Source organism: Xiphias gladius, chromosome 8, assembly GCF_016859285.1.
Source record: "Xiphias gladius isolate SHS-SW01 ecotype Sanya breed wild chromosome 8, ASM1685928v1, whole genome shotgun sequence".
NCBI lineage: Eukaryota > Metazoa > Chordata > Actinopteri > Istiophoriformes > Xiphiidae > Xiphias > Xiphias gladius.
The window spans coordinates 17668379-17685271 of record NC_053407.1 but is presented as its reverse complement, the minus strand read 5'-3'; the positions used below and the strand labels follow the sequence as shown (position 1 = coordinate 17685271).

Below are 16893 nucleotides of genomic sequence, written 5' to 3'. Positions count from 1 at the left end.
TTACACACACAGCATCTAAACTTTCTAAAAGCAATGGTGAATCCTATATTCTTTTATGAACAATAAGGGTAGACACCTCTATTTAGCTGCCCAGAAGCACCATCCATTCAGTCTGAAACATCACAGAAATCCCATGTTTGATTGGGGGAACATTTCTGTATCCACATATGTTTATGAAATCAACCGCACAAATTTTAAGGCCATTTTTATTAGTGTGATTAACTGCTTGCAGTAGTTCAAGCTGCAGGGTGAACAGCACTTTTCACTGCAAATCAGACAGCAAGTCGTCAGCACCCAGACGGCATGTGTGCTGAAACAGAGCACGGGCGCATGAAAACCCAAACACATGTATGCACACAAATAAAAACAGAATGACAACATTTTAAATGATACTGCAATGATTCACTAAGATGTTCAATCAGACATTTAAACATGCATAAAATAGTGACAGATCATATTTGCTGCACGAGTGGCTGCCCGAGCCCAAAGAGCCCGGGCAGATGAAGACAAAGACATTTCATAGGAGGAAACGCACTGCTCCAACCAGCCAAGCAGACTAAATTGACCTATTCCTTAATCGCTTTTAATGAAGACAATGTGAGCCCTGAGTGCCGTTGAGACCTCGAGCGCTGGAGATGCCTGCGCACTGCTGCAAACTGGCTGCCACACAAACAAAGCTGAGCAGCTGATTTTTAATTCGAAATTGTGAATTCCAAATCATCTCTCCCAGAGATTACCTTTCCCCCAGCCGACTTTCTCTGATTTGTTCAATTAATGGGAATAGTGTTCCAATTAAAATGTCATATCCAAATGAATTTAATTTGAGATGAAGCTGCCTGTGACAACTGTGACAACTGGTTGGCTAGAGATCTCTGACAGTGGAACTGAATAAAGCACTTATATTAATATCCATCCATCCATTTCCGGCTCAAACTTTTTCCCGGTCGAAGTTTTTTTCAAAATACCTTAAGACTGTATCTAGAAATAAAATAAATGACCATTGCCCTGAATATCTACTTTGGCTCCTCCATCAGAAGAAAAACTACACTCAACTATACAGTTTATCTGCCTTAATATTTAGCTCTGACGGGCTCTTGTCTCCATTCATCCTGACCTGTTTAATGACACTCCGTTTTGTAAGCTCTTACCAAGAGGCAGCTCAGTGATACCACTGAGGCAAAGAGGTCAGATCAAATTAAAACTATCTGATCACATCGCTGTACAACATCACAGCCAGCTGCTTTTTTTCTTGCCATTATGCAACTGCTAACATCTGTTAAGGGCAGCCTGATTGAGCTGTAACATTATATGCTGGGCTAGAACAAGAGCTTAAATTTACATCAACACAAAGCTGAACAAAATGGACCAGAGGAGGATATTTGAGCGTTTAATGGCCAAACCAAATATCACAAGAATGAAGGTTCCAACATGCAAACTGGATCACTTTTTCAGCCTCCCAGGTGAAATAACTTATTTGCTCACATGTTAACTGAATTCATTTTTGCTTCAACCTCCATTTTCTACCGGGCCAGGATCAGTAAAAATGTACGCAGACAAACGTTCTCATCTCTTTTGGGAATGTCCAGCGAAGGATATTTCTCTGGGAATATGCGAACCCCCTTTACTCGGCATAACAGCTCCTGCAAACCTATTGTTTTGAGTTGACAAGGTGCTCCACGGAAGCACGTCCGCTCTTATATCAAATTCGCCATTCTGACCTTCGCCCTACTTTCAAGTGGGGAAAAAAAAGAGTGCACGTGAAACAGAGTGGGAGGTAGACTGAAGACAAGAGAAGTTATAGGGAGAAGATTTCCAAGGACAACTCCAACTTCTTAATGGAGTCTCCAGAAGCTGGATACTGGTATGCCAGTGAAGAGGAAGACAACATAAACAACGGCTCCCTCAGGGGTGAAAAGACAGGGCAGCGATCAAGGGTAGCAGTAAGATAAGCAACTGATACCTGGCAGCTTTACTCATCCATCACATCAACTGTACAAGTGAAGCGTTAAGACATCATGTCCAGGTATCATCTATAGTGTAGATGTCTTTGTAAAAATATAAGCCTACTCTTCACTTTTAAGAATGCCGTTGGTTTCTTCTCCTCTCATCTTTCTTTTTTGTTTATATTTCTGAACTATAGAGGATTAACAGCCTGTAAAAAGTATGCAAACTGTCAAGGGGCCCAATTTCAAACACAGCTGCGTATTTTGTTATTACAGACCTCCCAGCTCTAAGCTGTGTTAAGAATACATCTTCTCAACACTGCTGCTGGAGTCCTTCTTGTGCAGCCAAACAGTAAAAATACAGTATCTTAAATAAAAAATGAATCAGGATGGATGCAATTGTTTCTACTTCCCTTCATGACATCACAGTGGATTTTGGCAAGCAATTTCATGAACTGATAGAGAATCAGATGATAAAGAAGCTTGTTGAAATTAATGTAATGCAGCCTTCAGTATGAGTTCATATTCCATGGCACTTTCTATACTCACTTGTTCACTTTACACAAAACTGTGGCCACACTGTTTGTTATCAGAGGAGATAAAAAAAAAAAGTAAAAAGACAAATATATTTTGTCTTTTGTTATTTCTAGCCTGACAAAGTGCTGAAAATGTCGGTATTGCAACACTTTCTCCATATGCCTCCAGACATCATCAAAAGACTATTTTTACTTTTTATTGGTAAATCATCAACTTTTATTTGAAAGTAAAACAAATGACAGACGTTTCAGCCCCTTGGCGCACCATCATGTGGGCAGGATAGCAAAGCCAGGCAGCCTGATGAATGCCCAGCCAAGGCAAGCTGGAGGGAAGTAAAAGACACTCCCTCTCAAACGGGCCCGTCAGCTTTCAAAGAAGCAGCCATTAGTGAGTGCTCATCAAGCGGGAGCAGGGGCCCATCCATTCCCCCAGTGAAGCGGAGCAAACGGCAGGCCACAATGCCTTCACAGGAAGAGGGGGGCAGACGACTACAGAGATGAGCCCTGGACCCAGTGGTGTTTCCGAGCGGAGTCGAGCCGCACGTCCCAGGCACACTCAATTCCCAGCCCAACTGTCACTGCTGGCACTCAATTCAGCCCCTTCAAGCACATAATCTGTGCTCGTATGGCTGTTAAACACCACATACTCCAGTCCTTCACTCATCCCATGCCATGGTATTGTTGTGTCTGCCGTCTTTCTTTATTGAGCCATTAAAGGATTTGGATGGATAACCATTTCTCAACATATGGTATCTTGATCAGCAACAAGGCAACTTCAGGACAATAGATTCCTTGCACATTTAGAAACTGATCATTTTCTGTACCAGAGGTATTTCAGAAAATATCATGAACCTTATATCTATCGTCTGCTTTGGAACGTAGGATAACCACTACAGTCATTTGCCTCATTGGTTCATGCAGTGAGGAGCTGTGTTCAATGCCATCACTGAGAACAGTTGAGAGAGCTGACTGAGATTCTTGCAAGTTGGAGGGAGAGTCATTGCATTAATGGCAGTGAACACAGTGGGGTCTAAGGTGGCATGGTGCCATGCCGGAGATTCCCACTTACGGCCATCTCTCCCGATGACAGAGCGATAATGTCACATGGGTCCAGGTGAGCGAAAAATGGCAGCCTGCTTGAGGCTCAGCCGGCTGCTTTAATTGGCTAAAACAAAGTAATTTGAGAGCAGTATGGGGGGCACAAGGGGGTAAATGATGGGACAGAAGGTCATTGCTTCTCTTTTACTCTGCTGTGTGCCATCCACCAACACGCCCAGCATGTGCAGCAGTTAATACTGAGATCTATTATAGACTAGCCTTTCACCATCTGCTTCACACATTGAGAACCTGTGCTGCACACTCTGTTATTGAATAAAAAAAGGGAAATTTGTTTTGCCACTCTGTGTGTCTGTCTGAGGATGTAGCAACATACTTTGATTCACGGGCATCAGAAGACACTCAGATGTTACTGATGGTTGGTAAATTATAACAAATGATGTAAGAGCATCAAAAGAGCTTTTAAGGTGCAAAGAGCAGAGTGTGTTTTTAAATGCCCTACGTGTCCATATGGTTCAGTCAGAGCAGGGAACAATCAAGCATGATATCAGAGTATTATCCTATTGTACATTTCAAATTACAGTAGAGCTTAATCTGTCAATTACTTTTTCTGCTATCTGAGTAATTGTTTTTTCTATAAATGAAAAAATGAAAATAGTGCGAAAATTACCCTCACACTTCTCCCAGAGCCTAAGGTAATGTCTTCAAGTTGCATTTCTGTCCAAAGTAAACAATTCTCAGTGATTAAAAAGCAAACGAAAACAGCAGCTCCTTAAATTTGAAAAGCTGAAGCCACTGACTGGCATTTTTGCTTGAAGACTTAGATGATTAAATGGTCATCAAATTGTTTTTGATTAATTTTCCATCTGTTGACTAACTTCTTAATCACTGGCCAGAAAGAAATCTTGGGAGCATTAGCTTGAAAAAAAATTATGAAGCATGTGTTACTTGTGTGTCATCAAGTACACGCTTATTGAAATACAATTTTATTGTATGTAAGTGACAGAAACAACAGGTCATAACAAAAGGTACTGTGCTGCAGATATTTTCCCAATATACTGTATAACTATGTGCACAGGAATCATTTCATCAGCACTTGTGTAACTGTGTGTATGTGTGCATTCGGGCATGCGCGTGTCTCTGGGCGTGCTTTCAACTGTGTGTGCACTGAGTGCGTTGCGATACATGATGCACCTGTGTTAAACAAATGACCCCCATGCCTGTGTGGGTTTCTCCCAGGTGTGGCTGATGCATGGATCATGTGGTGCAGAATGCTCGGGGCCACATTGGCTCAATTATCCTGGGATCATCTCTGAATGTGGCCCTGAATTTGCATTGAGTGAAGGAACGGTTCACCTCCTCAGCACAGCCTTCGACGCATCTGAGGTGGGGGGGCTGTACCAACCCCTGCAGGCAGAATCAGGTGTTATCTGTCCGACTGGGGACAACACCATCAATCTCTCTTGTCCACTTTCCTTTGCCCAGAATCAAATCAGCACCGGGTAATACATCTGTGCTGATGACATGCAGACAAGATAAGCAATACAGTATGCCAACATTTTGCCACGTTTGCCCGATGTGTGGAAGGAGAAGTGATAATGTATTTGTCAATATATGCAACTGGTTAAGCCTTTCAACTATCAATGGATACTTTGATAAAATGGGATGTTACGGTTCTCTCTCTTAATTCCTCAAGTTGTTGCTTTCTCATCAGTGCTTTATTTCTGAGTAGAGCCAGTGCAGCAACAATCTCAGTGCAAAGTTGTCTTCCTCATTAAAGTAACCACCAAGCTGTGTTTAAAAAAAGAAAAAAGAAAAAAAAAAAAAAAAAAAAAGAAAAAAAATCAGGTCGAAGTTCAATGTTTATCCTTTTAGATTTATTGCAGGCTTTGACAATGAACGCAGCTGAAACTGACCGACTCAAATACTGGGTCAGATCAAAAAAATTACACTTAGTGTAATCGGTTCCGCTTGTACTGAACCTCTTACACACTTATTTCCCATTTTCTAAACACACATTACCTGTGCTGCTCCTCAATATTTAATTTTATGCCCCATTTTATTTTTCATTGACGTGCTCCCACTTTTTTCATATGAACAGAAAACAAAATATTTCCTTCTACTGCTGCTAAAGATGTACTGCACCCTTGATGGCCAGTGACTCAAAATGCAATGGCACTCAATGTGTCTCTCTATATTCGCAGTTGACCTGGAAGATTTGACAAAAGACTAACCGATTCCAGGGTTTTCTTCACTATAAACTGTCCAGACAAAAATGGGATCTACAACATTACTTCATATATCAGCACTTGAGCTTCTTCTATAATTAATCTGTAATGATACAAATAGAAAAGCCTTTTATCTCCCCGTATTTGGACAACTTTTGTCTGACATCAGTCAGAAGTCTGTTTCTCTTCCCTGGCTCATTCAAAATTCAGCAGTTATGCTTTTAACAGATTTGAACACACCAAATAACATCACTCAACTTGCTGCTCTTTTCACTGGTTACCTGTTAGATGAAGAATTGATTGGAAGACTTCAACTATTACTTTTACGAGCGCAGTGAGGTCTGGCCCCGAGCTACACTGCAGACATTAAAGCTCCCTGTGAGCCAGCCTGCAGCCTCAGATTCTCCCTCTGGCTGGTGCAAAAGTTTCTGCACTTGAGACTAAAGATGACCCAGGCTGTTGCCATTTAAGGCTCTAAACTCAGGAAGGACCTCCTTGAAGATCTTAGGCAGGCAAAAAATAGCATTATTTGTTAAATCGCCTAATTAAATAATTATTATATTATAATTTTGATCTCCCAGGTTTCACAAAATGTGTTTTGTCTGAATTTTGCTGTAACAGTATACTATAAAAGCTCCAAAGTCAAATAAACAAGTGCACTTTCTTGTAATTAATCTGTATGACGAGCTTTATTATGCCTTGGGCCAGTAGGCAGCAGGGAGTTTAAAAAGCGACACAGCACAGGGAGAATCTGAGTCGACCAAAAATGCAGAAGCAAGCAGGAGGGGAAGAGGGAGTTGGAAAACCTCTGTTGACACCTGGTCTGTATAATAATGTGATCTGTGTATGATGGCTCGGAGTTTGAAAGGCACTTTGTCCAATTAGAAGTGTGCAGCACATTTCCACCTGGCCCTGACAGAGATGAAGTGGCTCTTTCAGAAGACACTGTGGCACTGAGCCAGCAAAGAGAGCCCAAACACCACAAGTGGAGCAAGCAGAAATTAATGAGCATCACAAACCACACTTGTTTAGCACAAGATGACATCGAATGAATATTCCCTCAGCTAAACTGTTTCATATTATATTTCAATTACTCAAACTAACTTACAACATCAAAAAGGGCTGAATAAAAATATTTAACATTCGACAAAAAAATGGTTCAAAGTTGAAAAAACAAAACTTGAAAGCAACAGGAATCATTGTGTGATACGAAAAGCTCAAGTTCCTGATAAGTTCATGGTGCAGTGTATAAGGAACGTCTGCGCAATATGCCACTATCAACATCAACCAAAGGCCTTCATCTTCCTATTTCTGTATGTCTATTTCTGTCTGTCACATAAAAATAGGCTTTTAACAACCCAGCATGGCGTTAATTATTGCCTCTTAAGCACTACATTAGTAAAATAAAGCTGCAAATATTGATTGATCAGACAGATGATATTTGTCAGTGAATGAGAGCAGGATTCATGTATCATACATGGTGACGAGTGACTGTCTTTCAATCACTGTCAGAAAGCAGCACAGCAGCATTGCTGCATTGATTGAGCCCCATCGTGCCACACTCTTAGTACGCCTCCTAAAGCAATCAATCCACAGACACACGCAAGAACCAAAAATATTCATTAGTGACTTATTCATATTCAAAAGCTGCCTTTTGAAAGTAACAAAAGAGCAGAATTGTCTTTGACAGGCACATTACAATGATTCGGTGACATACTGTGTGAGGCATGAACAATCATGATCATCATCTATTCTTTTAGGTGTAAAGAGTTGTGTTCATTATTGTTGTCTGCGACATGAGGGAATCTGCATGAACAACTAGGTTATTTAACAAAGATTATAGTGTTACAATTCATCAGCAACAGACAAAATGTTACAATATGAAACAAATACAAAAGGGCCCCTTTGATTTCACAAATATTCTACTCTCAGATTTGCTTAATATGATAAAGAAGGTCAGTACAAATATCGGTTGGACAACACACTGAACAGTATGAGATCTTTCAAGTAAGCTCGAGCTAATAGTTTCATACAGAGTTATTCAACATGATTAATACTTATGGGTATTGTTTAACTACTCCAGCCCACTGGCCGTCTGTAACTGGCAAAAAAAAAAAAAAAGAGCGATGGGCTGCGATGTTAATAATTAGTTGCTTCTGCGTTCAAAAAAAATTCTGTCCAACCTCACCAGATTTTAATCAAAGGCTGAAAATAGTAGCTGATTGTAATCGGCACTCAGAAGTCACCAGGGGTGTTTGAAGAGCCCGTCAAGCTTGAGAGTGGAGCTAATTCGATTAAGTGGTGGCAGTACCTGGAGGGGACGGATCTGTATCTCTCCCTTTTTTATTTATGAGATTAAGTTGCGCTTGTTATTCCAATATAAATAATCAAGCCAACAGAAATGACACTGATTTTCAAGTTGTTTTATCTCCCATGTCTCCAAAAGTTTTTTGTTTATTTCAGGTAACAAATAAACTTTGTTAAGTAACACTCCAAAAGTACTGATGTAAGGAAAATGACATCGAAGGATGTGATATGCACGCTTTGCCTTCCCCAATACGGTTACCTAACCTCCTGTGGCAGAGCCAAGGAAAAATCAGAGTTGATACACTTGAAAAATGCTTTGCTCCTGTAACTCTGTTTTTGTTTTTTTTTTCTATTTTAATTTATAAAATTTGAAGATGGATCCGTGACAATGAGAAACAGTAAAATAATGATGCAGAGACTTAGAAAAAGTAAAAACACACATTCTCCAGACTAATGTGTGTCAAACAAGACCGATAGTTTCCACCCTCTCTATTCTAGACTATTCTAGTTATATCTAATATATCCTGAGAATACATAAATGCAGACATTGTTAAATGACATTTTAATTACTCTAACCAAAGAGAAAGCACATGGACTCTTCTGCCTTGCTACCGTCCTTCGTCTATATGAGACGGGCTACAATATGCAACAGATATTCCCATTTTATATTTTAGGCTGATGTCGTATTCCACCACTCAACAGAGTCCTTAAAACAAAGCTGTCATGAGGGCCATTTAGTTTATGGAAAGGAGGATAAATAAGAGGCTCTTGAGGTGTGCTGTTTGGATAACATACTTCGGATTTTACAACGTTACCTCTTCCTGTTTTAAAGTGTGCACATGCACATAACGTCTGGGAGAACCTCCGCGGGCGGGAGATCATCATGATTTTCCTCTCAAGAGTTCAGCACGTCAGTGCTCTGCCGCTCGCGTGAAGCAGTGAAGGCTCTGTGGTGAAAAATATATTTTCTCTGAGCGTGCAGACATTCGACGGCTTTAGGTTCACGACTTGACACACATCACACGAAAGCAGCACGAACGTATGCGCCCAGTATGATTTGGTTCAAAGGCAAAGGGATGATGGGCTGAAAGATACGGCTGGTCAAAGTTCCTGACTGAGTACTAGGATTTTCAGTGCGAGGGTCTTACCTACCTGCTCGGGAGCTTTGCACCCTCCACACTGGTGAAGATGTGAAAGGCTTGGCCCTGGATGTGACATTAGAATTCCTCTGAGTGATCCTTTAGACCCTTCTCACCACCTCTTTCCCTCTAGGCCTCTTCTAAGGGGCCCGTTTCATATCAGAGAGGCACAGAGCAGCATGGAGCCAAGCAGCATCAGTACTTAGGTCACAGTGTACCACATTAAATTTAGATGCCTTTAATGCCCTCCAATAATGCATCTGGAGTATTTCCGGTCATTACTATTCAGACTTTCTATCTAAGATACAAACTTCTGTAAATGGGCCATAGATCTGAGCTCTCACTCACCACTGGAGATTTCACATCAAATCTGGTGTCTGTCACCAGTCGCAAACTTGCTCGCCAGCCCCAGTTAAGCCACTGGTGATTCAAACTCCAAAATAAGCTGTCCCACAAGACAAAAACTTCCATATTAGGTCTAAGTTAAGTTTGACATTTCTAAACTTTTTTTTTTTTAATTAATATAGCCTGTCAGGGCTCCAGTTGCCTGCAATATACATCCAATAAATCTGAAAAAAAAATTACCAAAAAATTCAGCTACACTAGAATATAGATGCAGAATGCATTCCTATAGTAGTGTTTTAGTTTAGGTATTAGTTTCTCAAATCCTTTCACTTTTTGTTCTGCGTGCACAGTGTGAATCCTGAACTGTGTGACAAATAGTTCTGTTATATGCCAGCAATAATGAACAACTTGTACAACCATTGCACTTTGAAAAATCCTGCGCCGGTTAAAAGCACATGGACTCAAATCAGTCGAAACTTGGTACATCAGGTTTTCTGCATCATATTGAGCTGCCAGAGAACACAAATGAGGAAAACACAATTGCAGAAAACTTGATATACGTGCATATAGATTTCAGCCTGGTTAATGTTGAAACTACTGGCCCAGATGTTTAGGCTCGCACGGAGAATCATGGGTCAAGCGCGAAGTCAGGCAATGGTATGCCTGCCAACAGCTAGCAACGTTCTGTCCGTGTGTAAATTTTCACTGGCAAGGAAGGACCAACAGTGAATCTACAAAGCAGCTTCCTACAATAAAATCCACAGGAGTCCTTTCATGCAGCTTCCCTTGTACCAAATACAGTTTTCCACTCTATATCATCAAAGGATATTGCAGGATTTGAAAGTCCTTCACATTACAGATACAGAAGATTTAATGCTTCAATGATTATATATATATATTTTTTTTTTTAAATCTTAAAAACCCACTGCTACACCAAACTCAACCAAAGTGGTTAGAACCGCATGACCAAGAAAGTGACAGTCGCCTTTCAGCCTTGCACTCTTGCCAGTGGAGCTCAGAACATTCAAATGCCTGCTATTTTAATATAAAAAGGCCAAAAATATTTAGTTTACAATGTCTCATAAAATGCCTTTGAGTGTACTGTTTTGCAAAGTTTGACGTGTTTCCCCACAAAGCAGGATGTTAAGGCTGGCTTTAATATAAGGAGGGGCTTCATAGAGATACTTGAATATAATGGGATTACAAGTAAAAGTGAGCCATTTATATCACAACCACGACATTTGAGGAAATGGAAATAAAATCTCTATATAGAGCATCCACAATCAAATTTTGACAGAATTGTTATATGAATACACGCAATGTTGCACCAGCAAAAAAAAAAAAATATTTGAAACTTTACAGAAAAAGAATTGGACTATGATATAAAAATATCCAAAAATAATATAATATAACCATACTTTTCTGATACAACAATAGATGGTCAAACAATCCACCGAGGGAAAAATGGTAAGAAAATGAGAGTTTATCATTTCAGTGACCTAAAAAATCATTTACATCACGTTACAAAAAAGCAGGATAATTTGAGCCAAAATAATATTTCATCATTGTATAGATTTTATTCATTGTTTTGACCTGACAGAGAGAAAGGAAGTGCCTCACACCTGACATGACAAAATCTCATGACAAAAATGACGTGAAGAAAAAAAATCAGTGCTCAGTTAACTACTAATCCTGATGTAATGTTGACATTCACAGGTACATCCTCCTTAGATAAGCGTACTGCCACTCAAATCTAATGTGACCTTTGAGGCTCATAAGAACAGAGGACCCTTTTTTTCATAGGAAGCAGTGCCAAAGTCTAAACTCAGGGCAGATGTCACCATCTATGCAACAGCTCTGTGTACGGTTGAAGAATTACTGTTATCTTTTTGAGTTAAACCGACTGATGTTTTATTTGAACGATCAAATGCTGTACTTTGACTTCAAAAACTCTGATTGTAAACATTTAATAATGTTAACTGTCTGACAGGTACCAATAAAAGAGTCCAGGATATTATCACTACACCCACATTTAAGAATTGAAAACGCAGGGGGACTGAAACTCGATATTATTTTATATGCAGCCAGCCAGAAAAAAAAAGAGACACTTAACGGAGTTCCTCTCCCGCATCTGTCCAAGCTGAAGGCTCAACTTTAAGCCTATACCTGTATCTCCATGCTCTCCAGAGGGCAGGGAGCCCTAATTCATTGAATATGAGAATGCCACAGCCTCAATAATGTTGCCGTCCACTCGGGTGCCATGCAAGCCGTGTGCCGACTCCCGGGCTTTCTGAGATTTTGTGTAAAACCTGTTTTGTTTTTTTTTTAAAGGCTCTGCGTCCCCGCACGTCATCCGTCTTGTGTCAACAACAACCAAATAAATGCTGCCACTCTAGCCGAGAGCTCTCATTTTGCTGGCCAAAAATAAAACTGCTGGATGAAAGTCTGGTTATGTGTTCATTAAGAGAAGACGGAATATTTTTATACTCTGCCTTTTTAGTTTGGATCAGCTGCTAAAAGTGCAGTGTCAGGTGAGATCTGTTTACTACTATGAAATCAACACTTAAAACTGCTTTATTTTATTTTTTTTATCTTAAGAAAATGGTAACAAAGATGCATGAGGGGACAATCTACAATACCATTAGATGTTGTGACATAATAAGATGAAAACTGGTATTCAGCGTGAAAACATCAAAAGAGATGGAATCTAGATATGACACTGAGGCAAACTAATAAGCAGGACGCACAGCAATATTCTCCACTGTAGGACATCACGTCAAACTTCACCTGGCGACAACTTTCACAGTTTTAAAAGCAACCTCGTCCTGCCTAATGAAGGAAAGTGATGTGCAGATTGCGGCACAGTAAATGACGATACTATGCATTTGTGGAGTATTACAGGACACGCGTAGTGTCAGTCAGCGGAGTCTGCTGCTGCAGCACGGCCACGCGCACACACCCGCACAGTTCTCGACACTCAAACGAAGTCACGTTAACAGAGGATCCGGGACACCGGACCAACGACCAGATCTGTGGCTTCAGAGCTTCCCTGTGCAACAGCGAGGTTTCAAGCCTCTGCAGAGACCATCACCTTACATAACCAGGCTATTAATATTGATTGTTTCCAAATTTGTGAACTGAGGAATCTTGCAATATGAAAATAACGCCCTTTCTTCTTTCCAGTAATGATATCCACAGCCCTCCAAGGGCTGTTCTCTGACCCGCTCGAGTCTTACAGCAGAGCTTCTGCTGAAGTAAGCCTTTTCTACTTAAAAGGTATTAGCACTCAGGGTTAAAACAGTAAACGCTCTGCATGCAGGATAAGAAATGTGCATCCTCAGAAAGTCTAATACAGCTGGTGTAAAGAGGGAAACTGCGCTTGAGCAAGTGTCTGCCGCCTTTCAGATGTTGGTTGGCTTGAAAAGCCCGAGCCCGAGCGTAGAGCTGTAATCCTAAACAATGTCTTACAAGCCTGTAACACTACCCTGAACCATAAACCTTTTTTTATTGTTTTATTTTTTGAGCAGTCCTGCACTGAACTGTGCCATCGCAATAAAACTACTGCAGTTACTTCTTAATGGAACACTTGTACTCTTACTTGAACACTTTATTAAATAAGGCAATTAAGCCATCATTTCTTCATGAAAGCAGACTTTTATTCTGCTCTCCTGCGCGGTGAATGTTCTGAATACTTCTACATTATTACATTTATGAACTAGATTGGCACTCAGAGAGCGCCGACCTCCGCCGAGGCCAGCGTCAAACAACATACACCACACTTCAGAGAGAAAGTTCAGGGATCCAGATCTGCCCCGAAAATTTAGTGGCTTCTTCCCTGGCACACCCTCCAACTCTCCACCAAGTTCGGTCTAAATCAGTGAACTTCTTCTCGCACAATCCTGCTGACAAACTAACCGACAAACAGACCCAGGTGAAAACATAGCCCCCTTTGCAAAGGCAATAATCTCCTGTATTAGGCCTAGTTAAATTTATTTTAAAACAACTATAGGCCAACTGTTGCAGTATTATAATGCCTAGTAAACACACCTCAACATGTTAAAGAGTCTATGGATTAGATGGCAGACCACAATGGATTGCCGGTGCCGTATGTAACGGGACATCAAAGCTACAGGCGACACCTTAAAATGAGCGGCCTCAACACCTCAGTATCTTGAAAACTGAGCAGGCGTCTGCCTCTGTGACTGAGTACATTAGGTGATAGCCTATGACACACATCAAGATTTGAACTACACAGTTAAAATAAGAGAATAATTCAATTTAGGAACTTAATCATAAAACATTTCTGACGCATGTTGACTAGCAATAAGTTTTTTTAAAAGTTCTCAAAACTTTTCCTCCAGCCTTCCGCTACTAATACTCTCTAACAATCATTCTTATTCTTTGCAAAAGTGTCACAATAAAGTTTCACTGCAAGGAAACTCCTTTAAAGCTGCAGAGGTTGTCCCACTGAACATGTTTTTTTTTTTTTTTCACCCATTCAGTATTACATAACGGACCAGAGGCGTTCTTTTTCCTGTCTTTCTCTTTCCCAGACGCATTTTAATCCTGTGCATAAAAGGGTGGGGTGAATATGGGTCAGCAGGTTAGGAGTGTCTCAAAGTCAGACTTGTGAAAAAAGAAATCAATCCACGAAGCCTCCCAACTACCTGTCTTTGCCCCGCGATTACATAAGTGCTCAGGCTGTGCCAGCCCACAGAGTCGCACAGTTTCCCTTCAGTGGAATATAAATACGGGCTCGGGCGCAATGATTCTCGCTTAATTGAACCACCGTGGTGATCGCGGAGAGCCGGCGAACTCTCGTATGAAGTGGAAAGATCCGCGAGGATGATTTCTGCTCTCAGTTGCGCGCCTGTTTATGGCTAAACCTGTTACATAACCAGCTTACATTCCACATTCACCATATCACGCTCTAAATATACCCTTGCGCGCAGGAAGAGTGCGCGCGCGCACACACACACACACACACACGGGGGGGGGACCAAACAAAACAAAAAAAAAACCCCATGCAATGAATTAATTGACACATCCACACCGTTCCTCTCGCTCTCACGTGTACGCCAACTCCGATTGACAAGGATCAGCAGAGAAATCACTGTTTCTTTGAACTTGGATGAGCCCGGTTAGCCCGCACTGGAGACAGCCGAGAGGGGGTGTGGTTAAATACTGTCTGTACTGTACAACATGGACGGGACGTGGTGGATAAATCATGTTAAAAAAAAAAAAAGAAAGAAAGAAAGAAAGAAAATGAACTAGTCCTCGGCGGCAATGCGGACACACTTGTGACGGGCTGGTTGACAACGCGGGGGCTGTGCAGTTTTTATTGTCTGGTCATGTGAGGGGAGGGGGGGGGTTTAGTCGCAGAAGCCGCGCAGCGCCTTTAATGCTTCGCAACGGCGATTGAGAGCGGGCGTTAAACAAATTCCGGCTGGCGGTGGCGTCTCTTTGCACACAGGAGTAGCCTAAAATCTGTTAGCAGGAGAGGTTAATAAAAGGAAAAAAAAATAATTAAAAAAATAAATTAAAAAAAAAAAAAAAAAAAAAAACCCAGCCAGACGGCGCTGTGTGCTGTTTCACCGGTAGTGGTGGACGTGTACCCACAAAGGAGAACGGGGGGGCCGATCGATAAACTGGCCCACAGTTTCCAAAAGTTCACTTCTGCCACTCAAGGCAAATATCGCCCGCGAGCGGGCAGGTCGGCCTGGTCTGGGCACGAAGAGAAAAGCTCCCGTCGGTCCATTTTAAGTTGCCGGGGGTAATTGATCTGTCTTCGCAGCCGGGGCAAACGTGACATCTGTGACCGAATCGGCCCCCCTCTAATGATTTGAGCTGTCAGCGGAGCCCGGACACCAGCGACACACGCCGCGGAGCTAGCCCCGGCCGAGCGGCGGGGAGCCGCGGTGGTGGCTCGGCAGAGAGCCATTTCACCGCGGTTCGGCGAATTTAGACAGTGTGCAGTTGTTTACGCTCAGGCGATTTAATTCATCTTGAAGTTTGATTCCCGAAAAACCCCTCGATCGGTCTGCATTTCCCGCACAGCAGAAAAGCGAAACGCGTCCCGCTTACCTCGGTTGGTGCTGGAGCAGGTCTGCCTTCGAACCGGGGCTGGATGGTCCGCTTTCCGGAGCGTCTCCAGGTTTACCGGGGTTTCCCTGACCGGGGTAGCCGGCTCCGAGGCGCTGTTGCCCGGGTCGCTCGCTGGATCTGGAGGGGACTCCATGTTGAATTTCGGATTTACTGCTCAACTACCGCTAATACTCAAAACTAAATTCTGTGCGATCTGCGAGCTCCGACAGTACGCCTTGCTATCTAATTTAGACTAGAAGTAAGAAATGAGAAATGCGAGTGTGTCTAGGGGTGGGTGTGTGGGTCTGATTGTCCACTAGCAGCGCTAGTGAGAGCTCCAGTCATGCAAACTGAAAAGGGAGAGGTTGTCAATAGCCGAAGAATAGATGTAGGCCTGAAAGTAATCCATGCTGATCGACCCCGGCGCAGTTTTGCATGGAAATGGCAGTGTTTGGTCACCGTCTAAACCTGCTCCGCGGTTTCTCCACATCTTTGTCCTGCCTTCGCTGCAAGTTGGGCGATATTGTGCCGATACCACGTGCGTGGCTGCCGCTGAACTGGAGACCGAAAACTGGCCAAAATGGTCCAAATACACCGTCGGCACATGCAGTCGCATCAGTGCGTGATCCAGACCAGTTCATTTGGGCTATTAAACTGACGATAATGCCTTTCTGTGAAAGCAGTGGCCGCCGGGGCTGTTTTTTTTTATTTTATTTTGGTTTTCATCACAAATCTCTCCCCCGCTAAATATGGCCACTTTCATCCTCCTCAGCATATTTCCCATCGCATTTCATCACCAGTAACATCTCGTGTTTGCAAGTTCAGAGTCAGAGGAACAGGAATTTTTTTTATTTTTTTTTTTATTATTATTGCAAATTCCTTCACTGTGGAGGCCCTTCCTGGCTGCAGCGTGTAGCAGTCTGTAGGCTGCTCCCGACCGTAAAACAACTTTCCTGTCGAAGTGTTCGAACAGGGGTAGTCGGAGCGCCCTTTGTTATTTTCATCATCACCACCACCATCACCATCATCATCATCACCACCACCACCACCATCATCATCATCATCATCATCATCATCATATCCAGCGTCCTGTGGGAGGCGCGGGCTGCATCTCTGAGTAGTCTGCTCGGGGCTGATGAGAGGACTTTTCCCCCTTTCCCCCCCTCACAGGTTAACCTGTGTGCCCCCCCCCCTCGGCCTGATGGAAGTGAACAGTGACGGCAGCTCGGGGAGCAGGCGCTTCGGGACGCGGCGC

General features: G+C 42.3%; 1 protein-coding gene across 1 annotated transcript in view; it reads right to left on the bottom strand.

The window, feature by feature from the left end:
* roraa (RAR-related orphan receptor A, paralog a) overlaps positions 1 to 15973 on the bottom strand; it is a 184000-nt gene extending 168027 nt beyond the window's left edge. The window contains exon 1 of the mRNA XM_040132992.1: positions 15639 to 15973. Coding sequence (XP_039988926.1) covers positions 15639 to 15792 — 154 coding nt within the window. The 5' untranslated portion in view covers positions 15793 to 15973. The remainder of the gene's footprint in view (positions 1 to 15638) is intronic.
* Positions 15974 to 16893: the final 920 nt, after the last annotated feature.